Source organism: Myxocyprinus asiaticus, chromosome 46 (genome assembly GCF_019703515.2).
Source record: "Myxocyprinus asiaticus isolate MX2 ecotype Aquarium Trade chromosome 46, UBuf_Myxa_2, whole genome shotgun sequence".
NCBI classification, from domain to species: Eukaryota; Metazoa; Chordata; class Actinopteri; order Cypriniformes; family Catostomidae; genus Myxocyprinus; species Myxocyprinus asiaticus.
The window spans coordinates 8,817,125-8,833,232 of record NC_059389.1 but is presented as its reverse complement, the minus strand read 5'-3'; the positions used below and the strand labels follow the sequence as shown (position 1 = coordinate 8,833,232).

Genomic DNA, 16,108 nt, shown 5'->3' with positions numbered 1-16,108 from the left:
TCTGTTTGTCATTAAAGTCAACACTAAGCATAACCAATTTTAGATCTGTATTGGAACATGGATTGAAACAGGACATTCAACAAGGGAAAAAATGTAGGGTGGGACTTGATTTTATACACAGGAAAGAGTAGTTCACAATAAGACAAGGAACATGCATATAAATATGCATTACAGGATGGCCTCCAAAAAACGGGGCCACTATGTTTGATTGCTCATATCTTAAAAATGCATTAAGGCATTTGCACGATTTTCAGCATACTTATACGACTTTTTGTAAACAACAAAATGATGTCACTGAGCAACAAATAAATACGTAAATCCTTTGGCCCAAAGAAACGGGGCCACATGGCGAAAGAGAAGCTTCTAAGTTTGCTGCCATTGAAAACTTAGCTAAACTATTTAGTTATTTATTTATTTGTAGCAAGTTGATGTTCATGATTACATCACAGTGAAGCAATTTTGTTGTTTACAAAAAGTGGTAGAAGTACGCCAAAAATCGTGCAAATGCCTTTATGCATTTTTAAGATATGAGCAATCAAACATAGTGGCCCCCATTTTTTGGGCTACCCTGTATATGTTTATATATTTTTATACTGTAAACATACTGTGTGTGTGTGTGTGTGTGTGTGTGTGTGTGTATGTGTATATATATATATATATATATAAATGGGGGGAATTTTGATTTCATGTTAACTTTGAATAAGAACAACATCGTAACAAATCTCTCTACATTGCCTGAACACTTGAGTCTTGAATTCAGGTGCAGCATGATTTGCTCAAATCTTTTTTGTTTGTTTGTTTTTTCAAAGGGTGAGATCTGTCGAGCCGTCGCCAGCATCAATTCTGATGGAGCAGAAGGCTACAGTCTGGAGGGTTATTCAACTCAAGCTGCTGCAGGGTTCAGACACAATGTAAAATTTAAAAATGGTTATTTTGTGTGTGAGTGCGTGTTTGGGTATAACATATACTCTGTAAAATGGATATAATGGATTCTGTGTAATTTTTCAGATAAATCATCCACATGCTGTTTTTGTGTCGCCTCATGACCAGCACCAGCTGGGGGAGAAGCTTTCTGCTCAGACGTCCAACATTTGTCAGGTAACATTTCTCAAATACCTTTGTAATAGCTGTAATTGGCAGGTGACTTGTGTATGGGCTTTAAAAGTGAAGTGTGTAATTTTTGTTAAGTTAAAAAAACCTTCTCATCCTATCCCAGCTTAATATGCAAATACAACTATAAGTAAGATATGTGTTGATTGACTTCTTCAAGAGTATAAACAAACACTGTGGCTCTAATATGGCACTTCAAAAACATTGCTGGTTTTTTGAGTGATACAACATATCATCTTCTGACTCAACCAAGGGTGTGAATTTGGGGCATGACAGGGAGCTGGAGGAAAGAGGTTGTAGGAGTGTTTAGGAAGTCTCTTTGGAAACAGTCATGATCTTTGTAAATCCATTTGGTGCCGCTAGTGGCGAAGAAATTGCACACTTCACCTTTAAAATATGAAACGAATAGTTTGAGTTTAAAGGGTCACTGTAATGAGTTCTGATTGTGTCATTTAAAGGGATAGAATTATGTCATCATTTACTCACCATCAATATTGTTCTAAACCAAAATGACTTTTTTCCTTTGTAGAACACAAAAGGAGATGTTAGGCAGATTGTTAGCCTCAGTCACCATTCTCTTTTATTGCATATTTTTTCCATACAATCAAAGTGAATAGTGACTGAGGCTATCATTGTGCATTCTAACATCTTTTGTGTTTCACGAAGGAAAGTCATATGGGTTTGAAACAGCTTGGCTTGGAATTTATGCCTTTTTCACACATTGATAATCAGAAGATTTTCCAGATGATTATAGATATATATAAATAGGGCTGCTCATTGCACAGTAGCCTGTCTTTTCAAACATATTTCTCAACGTAAATTTGGAGCGTCAGGTTAAATTAAGGAGGCCGCACACCGGCCGCATCTAACGGACACATGGCCCTTTTTTTAAAATTCAAAAAAATTATTTTCTATGCCACCTCTAAAGGCTGCTCAAAATCTGCAGCGCCACTGAGAGTAACTCGCATACGTTTCCATTTAATTGGACACAAATCATTATCAAAGGACAAAGATTATTTACTCTACCCATCACTGGATGATATACAGTTGAAGTCAGAAGTTTGCATAGACTTAGGTTGAAGTCATGAAAACTCATTTTTTAACCACTCTACAGATTTAATATTAGCAAACTATAGTTTTGGCAAGTCGTTTAGGACATCTACCTTGTGCATGACATGAGTAATTTTTTACAACAATTGTTTACAGACAGATTGTTTCACTTTTAATTGACTATATCTCAATTCCAGTGGGTCAGAAGTTTACATACTAAGTGAACTGGGCCTTTAAGCAGGTTGGAAAATTCCAGAAAATTATGTCACTCCTTTAGACAGTTAGCCAATTAGCTTCTGATAGGAGGTGTACCTGTGGATTTATTTTAAGGCCTACCTTCAAACTCAGTGCCTCTTTGCTTGACATCATGGGAAAATCAAAAGAAATCAGCCAAGACTTCAGAAAAAAATTTGTGGACCTCCACAAGTCTGGTTCATCCTTGGGAGCAATTTCCAAATGCCTGAAGGTACTGCGTTCATCTTTACAAACAATAGTACGCAAGTATAAACACCATGGGACCACGCAGCCATCACACCGCTCAGGAAGGAGATGCATTCTGTCTCCTGGAGATAAACGTATTTTGGTGCAAAAAGTGTAAATCAATCCCAGAACAACAGCAAAGGACCTTGTGAAGATATTGGAGGAAACAGGTAGACAAGTATCTATATCCACTGTAAAACAAGTCCTATATCAACATAACTTGAAAGGCTGCTCAGCAAGGAAGATGCCACTGCTCCAAAACAGCCATAAAAAACAGACTACAGTTTGCAAGAACAACAAAGTCAAGGTATTGGAGTGGCCATCACAAAGACCTGACCTCAGTCCAATAGAAAATTTGTGGGCAGAACTTAAAAAGCATGTGCAAGCAAGGAGGCCTACAAACCTAACTCAGTTACACCAGTTCTGTCGGAGGAATGGGCTGAAATTCCAGCAACATATTGTGAGAAGCTTGTGGAAGGATACCCAAAAAGTTTGACCCAAGTTAAACAATTTAAAGGCAATGCCACCAAATACTAACAAAGTGTATGTAAACTTCTGACCCACTGGGAATGTGATGAGAGATATAAAAGCTGAAATAAATAATTCTCTCTACTATTATTCTGACATTTTTTATTCTTAAAATAAAGTAGTAATCCTAACTGACCAAACAAAGGTAATGTTGTCTATGATTAAATGTCAGGAATTGTGAAAAACTTACTTTACATTCATTCGGCTAAGGTGTATGTAAACTTCTGACTTCAACTGTATTGTGTATAAGTATCTTTCATGGAGCCTACACAATGTATTTTCAGTTACAAGTATGTCTTTTCATGGTTTGACAGCATGAATGAAAATTATAATTGCATAATAATTTCTAGAAGTTACGTTTGCGCAGTTAAACCAGTTTCATACACTAACCTGCAAACTCTTGAAAATATACAGGCCAGTGGTTTTGAACCCATTTCAGTGACATGAAACGGTCTGTATAGGTTGTGTGTGATGTGAACGGTGAAGGGCAGGTTGTCATGTTGAACCACTGTGGTCCACATCAAATGATGTCAGATCACAGCACAGAGTCTCTGCCCCACCCATTAGTCCAGAGCTGCTCTACAGAGACCCACCCACCCCATGGCAAAGGTGAAAAAGACACTAATACCTTTGAATCGCTTTAAAGAAATAGTTCACCCAAAAATGACAATTTTGTCATCATTTATTAACACTCATGTCATTCTAAACCAGTATTACTTTCTTCTGCTGAACACAAAAGGAAGTATTTTCATATAATGACAGTATATAGCCTCACTTTAAAGCTTAAAAAATGACCCAAAAGTGTAGTAGAAGTAGTGCATGCATCACATACTAAGTCTTCTCTCTGAAGGCATACAGTATGTTTTGGTGAGAAACAGCAACATGTGGGTGAGTAAATGATGACAGAAGTGATCCTTCACTAAGCTCCGTTTCTGACTAGTCCTGTCTTAGCAGCTGTTGCCGGGGCTGCCATTACTCTGACACACGTTTGTTATTTTCCAATGAGAGCCTATGGGAGTAATGGGTGTTTGAGTAGTTTTAAGCGGGATTTTATCAAAATGATCCAAAAAATGTAAAGCACGATGTTGCCGGGTCACTTGTAATAGTGACATGAGGTATCCAGAGAGGATACACACAGTGTTTTTGTTTAAAAAAAAAAAAAAAAAAAAGTTAAATAAATGTCAAGAAGAGCATACTATGGATTAAACTGCGTCAGTCCTCATTCCCAAATGAGCATGAATAACATCAGCGAGGACACCTAGATTTTTTACAAGGTAAATTAAAGCTAATAACTGAACGTCAATTCATTTATGTATTAATTCATGTTATAGTAAAAGCTATAGTAAATAAACAGTTCCACAGCATCATAATGAGTGTGTTATGAGACGTTATGAGCAGTTCTGTTCACTTACATTAATGTTATCAGGTGTGTAATCACTATCAAATGACTGTGATCATTTTTCTTTATTCTGATTCACAGTCTCCACAGTTTTGAATCAAATTACTGTGTATTTTAATGATTTCTGTTACAAAAAAAACGTTAGATAAATATGCCTTACAATGTCACTCTTCATTCCAGCCCACTTAGGAATATTGTCCATTCCGATTATGAGACTATTTTGCTGAAAACTGTGCCGTTCACAGCAATATCCCATTCATTCCTATGGGGAGTTGTGCAGAGCTTATCAGAGCGAGCGACCGTAACCAAGGAGGGCAGAGCTTAGCGAAGGGTCAGATGTTATTTTTGGGTCAACTATTAGCTATTAACCTTTAAATTCTGAACACATGTTGAGAAACAGTAATTCTGACACATGGATTGCTTGTGGTTCTGCTTGCTCAACTGAAAGAGCATGGTTCAAGGAACATAAAGGTCATAGGTTTGATTTCCAGGGAATGCATAAAATACATAGCTTGAATACATACATATGTAATACATACATATCTGTCATTTTGGATGAACGTGTGCTTCATTTGATAATTGATCATTTCAAAGTGTAAGTGGTAAGTGAAATAGGTTTGGTTCATATCATCTCCCTGGCTCCGGTCTGCCATCAGATGCAGGACATAGAGTGAAAACAGTGTTGCCTGGACCTTCTCAGACCCATCTGCAATCCCCAGGTGTCACATTTAACCTCATGCCAGGACCTTATGCTTCACAGGTAATGTTTTAGCCCCGGGAACTCAATATTGTCGTCAGCCAATGTGAAACCTTGAAAATATACTTAACCAGGGTTCCCACAGTCATGAATAACCTTTTAACATCTGGGAATTAAAAAAAGTGTACTTTCTAAGCCTGGAAAAGTCACTGGTATGAGTAGAATCTTAAAAAGACAAATTTCTAAGGTGAATATACATTTTTGTCTAGTTTTGCTCTTCTCTAATTTTTTTAATCAGCTAGATATTACTCTTTGTTAGTGCTGGTGTTGAATAAAATTTCCCCACAAGCAAGCATGATAACTGTTGAGAGTCTTATTGGAGATAGCTGTGTACAAATAAGTATAATTGTTAAAATCTATTAATTCAGAAGTTTAGTACCTGCCACACAAATGGAAATCCACCCCAGCAATCTCTATAAAATAATAAAAAAAAAATCCTTATTCAGCTATCATGAATGACTAGAAAGGTAATGAAAAAGTAATAGAAATTCATTGGTCAAAAAGTGTGAGAATTGTAATATGTTCAAGATTTGACAGTTCCACTCTTTACAATGTTATTTTATTTAAAGTCAAACATTTAAACATTTATTTTAGTATTTTAAAATATTTGTTTTACCTTTTCAGCTCCATCAGACAATTTGCCCTACACAGCCTCAGACTGTTGGGCAGGAAGAGGACGGTCAGACCAAAGGCAGTGAGCGGTATGAGTTAGGGATGTGCACAAGTAATCGTTTAATTGAGTACTCATTCAGCTTTAAATATTCAACCAGTAAAAACACTACTTGAATATTGCAATTTGATTTTCCTTTGGGCCTTTGCCTGCCGTGAGCAACATGAAAACTGCTTCTCTGACCTAAATATTGCCGTTAGTTCTCTCAAAAAGAAAATTCTGCCATGATTGTATTGCTTCAGAAGACTTAGTAAGACTACAGTATGTTTGCTTTTTTTGGTTCATTTTTGAATCTAGATCTTGTTGTTTATGCATAGTGCACTTTTTTCATAAGAAAAACAGCTTCAAAATTTAAATGTTGAACTTAAATTCAAAATTGTAAATAATTGATTTTTTCTTTTTGTGTTAGAGTACTCGACTACAAAATTACTTGAAATGCCCATCCCTAGAATGAGTATCATTTCAGTAAAACCTCACAGCTGTCCTGTACATGTCTAACTAATGGCACAAGTTTTACCTTCAGTTTTGACTATAACGTAACTGATCATTCTTTAGTACTGTGAACCTGGAAAAATCAAAGCGACCCTGCAACTGCACAAAATCTCAATGTCTAAAACTGTAAGTACCTCTTTTTAAATTATTATTATTGTTATTGTTTTTTGAGTAAATACATGTGGCTTTTTATTTGATTAAATGTGACCTCTGTTAAGTCATGGTTGTGTTATTCACCATTATCTTTATTTAGCACTGTGTCAGATTATGCTTGCATTGGTCATAATGACTGATAATTCTGAACAATGAAACCAACTGTGTCAGCTCTTACCAAATAATTTCTCTGGCAGTTACTGTGAATGTTTTGCCAATGGGGAGGTATGCAGTAACTGCAAATGTACTAACTGCTTCAATAATACTGAGCATGAATCAGAGAGGTGCCATGCTATTAAGGTGAACCACAACACATTAACCTTTATATACTGTATATATTGCATCTTGGCAATTTAATATATCCCATCCTATATACACTACTGGTCAAAAGTTTCAAAACACTTGACTGAAATGTTTCTCATGATCTTAAAATTCTTTTGATCTGAAGGTGTATGCTTAAATGTTTGAAATTAGTTTTGTAGACAAAAATATAATTGTGCCACCATATTAATTTATTTTATTATAAAACTAAAATTTAATAAAAAAAAAACGTTTTTGAAATTGATGACTTGGACCAAATAATAAAGAAAAGCAGCCAATAAGTGCCCAACATATAGATGGGAACTCCTTCAGTACTGTTTAAATACCTCAAGAAGTTGGTTGAGAAAATGTCAAGAGTACATTTCTGCAAATTCTAGGCAAAGGGTGACTACTTTGAAGATGCCAAAATATAAAATAGTTTTTATTTATTTTGGATTTTGTTTAGTCACAACATAATTCCCATAGTTCCATTTATGTTATTCCATAGTTGTGCTGACTTTACTATTATTCTAAAATGTGAAAAATAATAATAATAAAGAAAGAGTATGTGTTTTATATATATATATATATACATACATTTCTTATCAGTGTGTTTTCATTGTTCCTAAGATCTGTTTGGAAAGGAATCCAGGGGCTTTTCGACCTAAGATTGGCAAAAGGAAACAAGGGAATGTTAACAGTTGTCACACAAAAGGCTGCAACTGCAAGCGCTCGGGCTGCCTGAAGAACTACTGCGAGTGTTATGAGGTAACTAGGCTATGCTGGTTTATTTCAGCTGGTCTTTGTTAAATTACATTTTACAATAAGGTTCCATTTGTTAACATTAGTTAACAACATCAGTTAACATGAACTAACAATGAACAATACTTATTAAGCATTTATTAATCTTAGTTAATGTTAATTTTAACATATACTAATACATTTTTAAAATCAAAAGTTGTGTTAGATAACATTAGTTAATGCACTTTAAAATAACATGAACTAACAATGAACAGTTGTATTAACTAACTATTAACTAAAATTAACAAAGATTAATAAATGCTGTAACAAATATTATTGTTAATTGTTTATTCATGATAATTAATGCATTTACTAATGTTAACAAATGGAACCTTATTGTACAGTGTTACCAATTATATGTTTGGAGAAGTGTGAGTTACTTGGGTTCACCTTACATTGCAACCCCACACAGGCCCAAATCATGTGCACTTCCACCTGTAAATGTGTGGGCTGTCGGAACTATGAGAGAAGTCCTCAGAAGAAGAGCACTGCATGGGACAGTCCTGAATCCAGCATCTACTACCCAACCAGGTACATGTGAGGCCAGTAAGACACGGTAATAATGTGAAACAGTATGCAAATAATAATGAATAATTAAAAGTGTTTAAGCTCTATTTTCTTTCATTGGTGAGCAAAAAAGTGCCAAGTTCCAGCAAAGTAAGGTCACCACACCAGGAATTGTAGGGTTTCATGGTATAATATGATTCAGTAAAAATGATCACATGCATGCTGACTTAACACCAGAATGCTACACAGTTTAAAAGGATAGTTCACTCAAAAATGAAAATTCTGTAATTCATTCACCCTCATGTTGTTCCAAACCTTTATCACTTTCTTTCATCTGTGGAACAACACAAAAGGAGATGTTTGACAGAATGTTACCCTCAGTCACCATACACTTTTAATTGCATGTTAGTTTTTTTATTGCATACAATGGGCCTCACTCATGAAACACGAGCAGAACAAATTTTGCTTCTGAACATGTGTTAAGCATGCGTAAAACATCTGAACATTTTGTGTTCTTTAAGGCAAACTGCAATGATTACATTTTGATACAAGTGAAACGAAATAAGGAAAACAATTACTAATAATTGAATGAGTGAATTTAGCCTTAATAAATAGCATAAATTAATCTTTGATGCTTGCATTTAATTCTTCAAAGTATATTGTAGTTTGTTCCCAACTCTGCTTCCTAAATTGATATCATTTTTCCAGAAAAAAGTGCTTGGCATGGGGCAAAAAGGTCGTGGGAAGACAGTTTGTTCTCTAAAAAATAAATACCCTCTAACGTGACTGGTTTGACAGTTTCTTCTTTTGATATGAGCTATATAATTTAGGTTTCAGTAATTCAATCTATAAATAAACATATGTCGTGGGCAGGTGCATACATAATACAACAGAAAAAATAGAAAAAGCCCTGCACACTGTAGCAGCTTACAAATCTTTATTAGATTACAATGTTTTGGTCAAAGACTTTCTTCAGGCATCCTATTAATTTCTCTGAAGATTCTTCCTGTTTAAAGGGAAGTATATAACTAGCCCCTTTCACACATGCAACCAGGTAAATGACAGGAAAATCATTGAAAATGCTTACTGTTCCTTTAAGCTGTTGGAAAATATCTTCTGCTCAGATGAAGAGAAGTGCTCTAGTTTCAGTTATCTGACAAATTTGTTGACATTTTTCTTACTTCTAATTCACCGGTGTTACGGCCCGAAGTAATTGCGTCATCTCCATCAGAACTTTCTTACGTCATCGCGTCCTGACCTCGTACGAACTGAAACTGGTAATCGTATGGCTCTGTTCACACATACCTTCAATATGAAAATGTATAGGTAATGATACAACTTCTCATTAAAGGAAAGAGAAATTTACCAGTATTTTTAAAAGAGTCGTGTACACACATTACCTCTAACCTGAAAATGCAGTAAATGTTTTGGAAAGGGCTGTATGTATGAAAGGGGCTAGTGTTACCATCAAGATTTACCCAGGAACTTTCAACAATGATGCTGGCGATTGGCTCAGTTGAGAGCAATAAAGTGGTGGACCTCCTGAACTGTTAAATTTTTTACACCCAAGCTTCATGCCAAATAATTTTTCTTGACCTCGTGGACGCTTTGATTCACGAAAGAATATCCAATGACAGCAAGAACATGCGATGACCGTAAGTTCCTCACTTTTTTTGTGAATGGCTACACAGTATTTACGAATGTTTGAATTTAATTTAACCTTACTACTTTTATATCCCGTAACCAATTTCTCATTTAGTAGGCTTTTCCCTTCAGCCTCCACTTGTTCTGCACGGACAGTGTGACACTGCAAGCACATACATGTATGTAATTGGAGTCAGTCATGGCAATGAGTGGAACCCACGGCGATGTAGCAGCTGATTGATATATTGATTATGTTTAAACCGCAAAAATAAGTGCTTAAGTCTTTCAAGATCTCCATAGATTGTGGTAGATCATGTGAATCGAAAGGTCCTCAGAGTCACTTTAAAGGAAAATTGGATATGGATTTCTAAGATTGTTATTGTACATTTATGGCAACATTTTATACTATTCCTAATGTTGTCCAACCAGATTAAGGTTACAGACTGCTGTTTCTGCATTGCTTTGTTTGTTATTTTCAAATGCTAGTAAATGAGAGCAGTAGGGTTTTGTTATTCCTTTGGTCACTGAGGGTGTCTCCTGTGATAGGTGTCCTCTAGCATGCATCACGCCTGATGTAGTGGAAGCCACATGTGGCTGTCTTCTCGCCCAGGCTGAAGAGGCTGAGAAGGAAGGGTACAATTTGCTTCACGCTGAGAGGATGATTTTGGAGGAGTTCGGCCAGTGCTTGATGCAAATTGTCAGATCGATATTCAAATCAGCCAATGTGCAGTTTAATGTGCAGTTGTAGCTTGGGAACAACATGCTTAGAGTAGAGATCCAAATTTATTTTAAAATGTTTACCATACAGTTTATCAACAAGTGATTCTGTTTTCATTTCCTTCGAAGTTCAATTTTAAAAGATGTTTTAAAAGAGGCTCGAATTTACATTGCACATTTACAACCACTTTGTCAAGAGTTTAATTGCACATTTTATTTATTTAATATTTATTCATATCTGTTAATTCTCAATGTTTGTGTATTATTTGATTGCTTATTTATAGAATATATTTTTGAGTATATATTATATCCTCTATATCCATAAAAAGCTGTAATTTTGACAACTTTAAACGTTAAGCATTTGTCCAGGGACAATGTTTACATGTTTTTCCACATTTCTTAATACTTGTTCTGCAATATTTTTGTTGTGCAGAAATGTGACCTGTCTCTTAAATCTCTGAGACATTCAAGTAACAGCATTTCTAAGGGAATTTCTGTCAGTGTCAATCATTCCTTTTTTATTTTACTCACAGTTCATGCATTACATTTTTTAATTTTGACGTTTGTTGTTTTTCTTTAATCGAGCTGTTACATTGTTATGTATCAGTGACATTTTTTGTATTTCTACATAAATGTTACTGTATGTTGTTATATAAAGAGATTCACATCCTGCCCTATTTTTAAAATCTTATTTTATTCAATAAAAAGGTCAATTTTGCATCACCTTTCATTCAAGCAAGTTATGTAATTTCAGTTTTAATGTTGAATTAAAATAGACTTGGATAATGATGGGTGTCACTGAAAATCATGAGTGTTTTCCTCATGTGCAGAATTTTAGAGACAGTTGTCGGGAAAACCTCATCGTATTGATCTTCATTATGGCAGTGGTGCTCTTGACGTCAAGCTTTTTGTGCAGGTTAATGTAGAGAGAATTCCCATGATAGGACAAGGTACAAGCAAGCGATGTCTCTCGCAGGGGGTCGTATTGAACCTTGGGTCCTGTTGTTGAAGAAGGACATAAATAGAGGAGAAGAGAACTGGACTGTTCAGATAGATGGTTTCTTCTGATCATAAACGATTCTTGATCGGATGAAAATGGTAAATATGCACATGCATATTCATATTATTTTGTGTTTAGAATACATTAGCATAAGTAGTGCTAGATCATTTTTATCTATCCATACTTCCCTTTTGCATATAGATATCAAGAATGTGGATTTTATGGACTTTCTCAGTTGTGCTATTTCTACTGGTCATTGAGGGTCATTGCATTCAAAAGGTAATTTTTTTCGATAATGACTCAACCTCACAAATTTACCTTGAAACCTTTTTTCTTATGCATTTACTGTAAATGTCTTGTAATAACAGACCACATTGTCTAAGAACTGGGGACCACAGTCAATGCTTTACCTAAAGGGAAAATGTGAGTTTTTCCTTAATACATTTAGAGTAATCAAATCAATAGCCTGTTAATGCTTATCTTCAGTGTGTTGTAACCATGTAACTGTGATTGGATTATAGAGCATTATAAATAAAAATTAAAAATGCACATCCGAAGCAAATGTGATACATGTGTCTAGTTTTTGTTTTGTTGTCATCCAGGTTATATTCAGAATGAATGTACTGTTTCTTTTTTCCTAGATGGAAGACGGTTTGTCCCTGACATTGATGACATTATATCTAATTCAGGGTTGAAAAGCTGGTATGCAGTTCTAAAAGGTGTGAATCAATAACCTATTATACCTTAATGTGTGAAATTGTTGTTAAAGTAAGTTTTTGAGTTGACTCAGTTTGCCTTCCATAATCTTGACTGTTGTGTTTTCAGGGTTTCAAAAACTGAATTCGTTGAATGCAAGAAAACCATCAGGGATGATCACAACACAGAACTTTGTTTTCCGTTAGCTGGAGTAGGGCGTCTGTGTACAGTGTGGCATATTTTGTAATTTCTTAAATTCAAAATAAATCTTTTTATGTCAGATATTTGGGGGAAAAGAAATGTGTTTTTTGTATGCTGTGTAAGGATGTCTACTGTTTAGATAGGATTGGATCATTTCTATCAACTATACTGCTTTTTTGGTTCATTTTCACTTACATCCTTTTCTGTGTGTTAATTGTTCACAATCAAAATAATTTCGACAATGTCAGTCATGTTTTATAAATAAAAGTAATAAATCATTCTCTGGTTTGACCAGATATGTTAACAAGCTTTCTGAGAACCATATCACATGTTTTGGGTGTCATAATGTATATGGTTATATTTTGCTCATAGATTTGTTTCAGTTGCTTTACACTTTTAGTTGCACTTGTCTTAATCAACAGTGGTCATTGTGTGTACATAGACATTTATTCAGACAAGGCAGCTGAGGTATTTCATATGCCCTTAAATGCCTCTACCTCACTGCCATAGTCCATCAGCTGCAAAAGGAGAGATCAGATCATGTGAGCCAGATGTGGTATCTGCTCATATAGAAATGGCTTCCTTCCCTCCCATCACATACACATGTGCTGTATAGTGTTCAGTGAACACTTTATGCCGATACTCTCCCACAGTATGTCCTTTGTATAACAGGGGAATTTAGTATCTCACATGACTTGACAGATTTGATTACAGTGAGGACCCAGACTCAAAACTGACCTGCAAAGTATGCAAGTACTTTGTCACCATGCTTTTAGCCAGCAGATAGTTTCACTTCTCCAGAGTTACACAACTTTCTTTCAGCAAACCATTCTAATATTAAATAAAGAGTACAATGTAAAGTACATGTACAAAGTAATAAACCAAGTGGCATTAATTATTGAGAAGGATAGAATGAGCACACTTCTAAAACAATAGATATTCTGTTCAAAAGAAAGGCAAGATGTATTTTTATACTTTCTGGTTGTCAAACTTAGAGAAACATGTCCATAGTTACAGTATGAACAACACCTGTGGTTACTCTGCTAGGGCATTTCTCTAAACTTGAGGGGAACTGACTTCATACATCCTTTGAAATGGTGTTGGGACCAGCAAAAGTTACTTGAAAAGAGAAGTTAGTTTTGAGAAAACATCTAGCATCATTTGTTTGCAGATCTCACTTTGATTGATACATTGATATCTGATGCAATGGAATTCATAATTTCTTTTTTATTATTATTTTTTAAAAATTTTTTATGTGTGTGGGTTAAAGGGATAGTCCACAAAATGAAAATTCTCTCATCATTTTCTCCCTCTCATGCCATCCCAGATATGTATGACTTTCTTTCTTCTGCAGAACACAAACAAATAATTTTATGAAGGATATCTCAGCTCTGTAGGTCCACACAATGAAAGTGAATGGTGACCAGAACTCCAAAAGCTCTGTAAAGGAAATAAAGTCAGCATAAAAGTTATCCATAAGACTCCAGTGGTTTAATCAATGTCTTCTGAAGCGATCCATTTGGTTTTGGGTGAGAACAGACCAAAATATAACTCCTTTTTCACTAGAAATATTGACAACAGCAGTCTTGGCCTGGTGATCATAATTTCAAGCTCGATTACACCTCCTATAGCATCATCTAACTCTCTGTACATGCATCAAACGCTAGGAAGCATAATTGAGCTAGAAGTAATGATCTTACCAAGAGACTGCTATGACAAGATGTAAAGAGAAAAAGGAGTTACATTTTGGTCTGTTCTCGCCAAAGATCAACTGGATTGCTTCAGAAAACATTGATTAAACCACTGGAGTGTTATAGATTACATTTATGCTGACTTTATTTCCTTTTTGGAGTTCTGGTCACCATTCACTTGCATTGTATGAACCTACAAAGCTGAGATGTTCTTCAAGGGATTTGGGGTGAACTATCCCTTAAAGTGTCTTAATATGCATATTATTATTCCACACTTATGAAATATATTGCATTTTAATATGCAGACTGAAATATTTATTTCAGTGTGTGCTGAAATATGCAATCACAGATTAATATTACATATTTTAATTGGACAGTGTTGACAAAGTCAATGTCATCATGGTTGCTAGTAAAATAAATCGGTAGCACTTTATAATAAGGTTCCATTTGTTAACATTAGTTAACATGAACTAACAATGAACAATACAGCATTAATTAATCTTTTCAACTCTGCGGACCCGCCAGCGGGTCCAAAAGGGGCGCTGTGTTGCAACAAAAGTTTACACTTAAAATGTTCAAGTGTCCGAATACATAAGTCCGGCATATGGGGTATCGTTTGAAAGCTTAGAATCTAAACTTTTCATATCAAAGTTCAGTTTCATTTTACAATCAATTCTGCATTAATGTTACATAAAATAACAAAATAAGGCTTGAAAACATTTGCGTCGAAAAAAGCAGCTCCACCTAGAGGTTATGTGGTAGAAATATTAATATGAATTTAAAAGTCTTTGAAGTAGCACTTAAATATCAAATGAAAGCTCTCATTCTCAGGAATGCAACAGTTTATTTTGTTGCTCTTATATCAGTTTGAAAGATTTTCAAAAGAATCACAAAGTGAAATATAGTAAAATACAAACATCTATTTAATGCGCCGATCACTGCTGCTTTAAGCCCCAAATAGCTAAAAACTTTATATCCGCTCTTACCTTAGGCAGTTTTCAAAAAAATTGCAATTTTTTAATTGTCTATGAGCTTGCTTGAATAATCCAATGTTATATCTTACATGTCCAGAACAAAATATGCAGTCCAGCAGGAAAAGTATGCTAAACAAATCGAAAATATAGCTTACCGACTATTGATGATATAATTGTATAAATCATCGCAACGATGAGGATCTCAGCTTTCTAATGATGCCTAATGACACCACTGAGCTTCTAGTCCACTCAGAGGCCGAGATATTCGATGAATGGGTGTGGTGCATGAACTGAAAATTGAAAAATATGAATTTCCATGGACGAGCACATCTTTGAGGGATAAAATGTGTTAGAGCGCCACATATATTTCAAAACGGCATATTGTGAAGGTGATAGAGGACATTTTTTCTTTCTAGTACTTGCTGCCATTTAGTGGAACAAAATTAGTCTTTTTGGAGGGAGATGGGAGTGAACAGAACCAGAATTACATGCTTACAAATTGAGAACAACAAAAAATGATTTGTTTAAAAAAATTCTATTCATCATAATAATTTTAACATTTACAATACGAGATTTTTTTTTTTTAATAAAAAATAAACCTTATTGTAAAGTGTTACAAATAAATCCCATTCTAGTTCCCCTTTAACAAACAAGTTTGAAGTTTTATGCATTCTTATGCAAGTCTTAAAAGTGCAATATTGTCTAATACAGTTCAAAAGCTCATGATTTGCATTGTGATCTTGATGCAGGAGCAAGTTATCGCATTGACAACCATGTTTGTGACCATCCTGGGGCCTTCTGGATGGATCCTGGCACATTCGGAGAACTACAAGTAATGTCCTGGTGCTGCTGAAGAATAACATGTCTGTCTCTGAGCATTCCTCCTTATGAAGCCTATTTAACCTTTGATAATTAAAAAGAATGTATTTGAACACTTC

The 16,108-nt window shown here is 35.1% G+C and overlaps 2 protein-coding genes across 2 annotated transcripts; both read left to right on the top strand.

Moving 5' to 3' along the window:
- The first annotated feature begins 3,674 nt into the window (after positions 1-3,674).
- On the top strand, positions 3,675-11,319 carry tesmin (testis expressed metallothionein like protein). Its single transcript, XM_051689713.1, has 8 exons — positions 3,675-3,777; positions 5,224-5,327; positions 5,949-6,025; positions 6,550-6,612; positions 6,837-6,939; positions 7,570-7,707; positions 8,153-8,271; positions 10,438-11,319. Exons 1-8 carry the CDS (start codon positions 3,693-3,695, stop codon positions 10,637-10,639), a joined length of 891 nt encoding a protein of 296 aa, XP_051545673.1. The 5' UTR covers positions 3,675-3,692; the 3' UTR covers positions 10,640-11,319.
- A 129-nt stretch (positions 11,320-11,448) lies between these two features.
- On the top strand, positions 11,449-12,540 carry LOC127435922 (spexin prohormone 2-like). The gene is made up of 5 exons (XM_051689733.1): positions 11,449-11,706; positions 11,810-11,887; positions 11,977-12,031; positions 12,250-12,327; positions 12,434-12,540. Exons 1-5 carry the CDS (start codon positions 11,698-11,700, stop codon positions 12,508-12,510), a joined length of 297 nt encoding a protein of 98 aa, XP_051545693.1. The 5' UTR covers positions 11,449-11,697; the 3' UTR covers positions 12,511-12,540.
- The last annotated feature ends 3,568 nt before the right edge of the window (positions 12,541-16,108 follow it).

Coding starts and splice junctions, on each gene's coding strand:
- tesmin (XM_051689713.1), top strand. CDS start 3,693: ATGATGTCAGATCACAGCACAGAGTCTCTGCCCCACCCATTAGTCCAG. Junction 6,940..7,569: donor AGAGGTGCCATGCTATTAAG/GTGAACCACAAC, acceptor ATTGTTCCTAAG/ATCTGTTTGGAAAGGAATCC. Junction 8,272..10,437: donor AGCATCTACTACCCAACCAG/GTACATGTGAGG, acceptor CTCCTGTGATAG/GTGTCCTCTAGCATGCATCA.
- LOC127435922 (XM_051689733.1), top strand. Junction 11,888..11,976: donor AGGGTCATTGCATTCAAAAG/GTAATTTTTTTC, acceptor TTGTAATAACAG/ACCACATTGTCTAAGAACTG. Junction 12,328..12,433: donor CTGGTATGCAGTTCTAAAAG/GTGTGAATCAAT, acceptor TTGTGTTTTCAG/GGTTTCAAAAACTGAATTCG.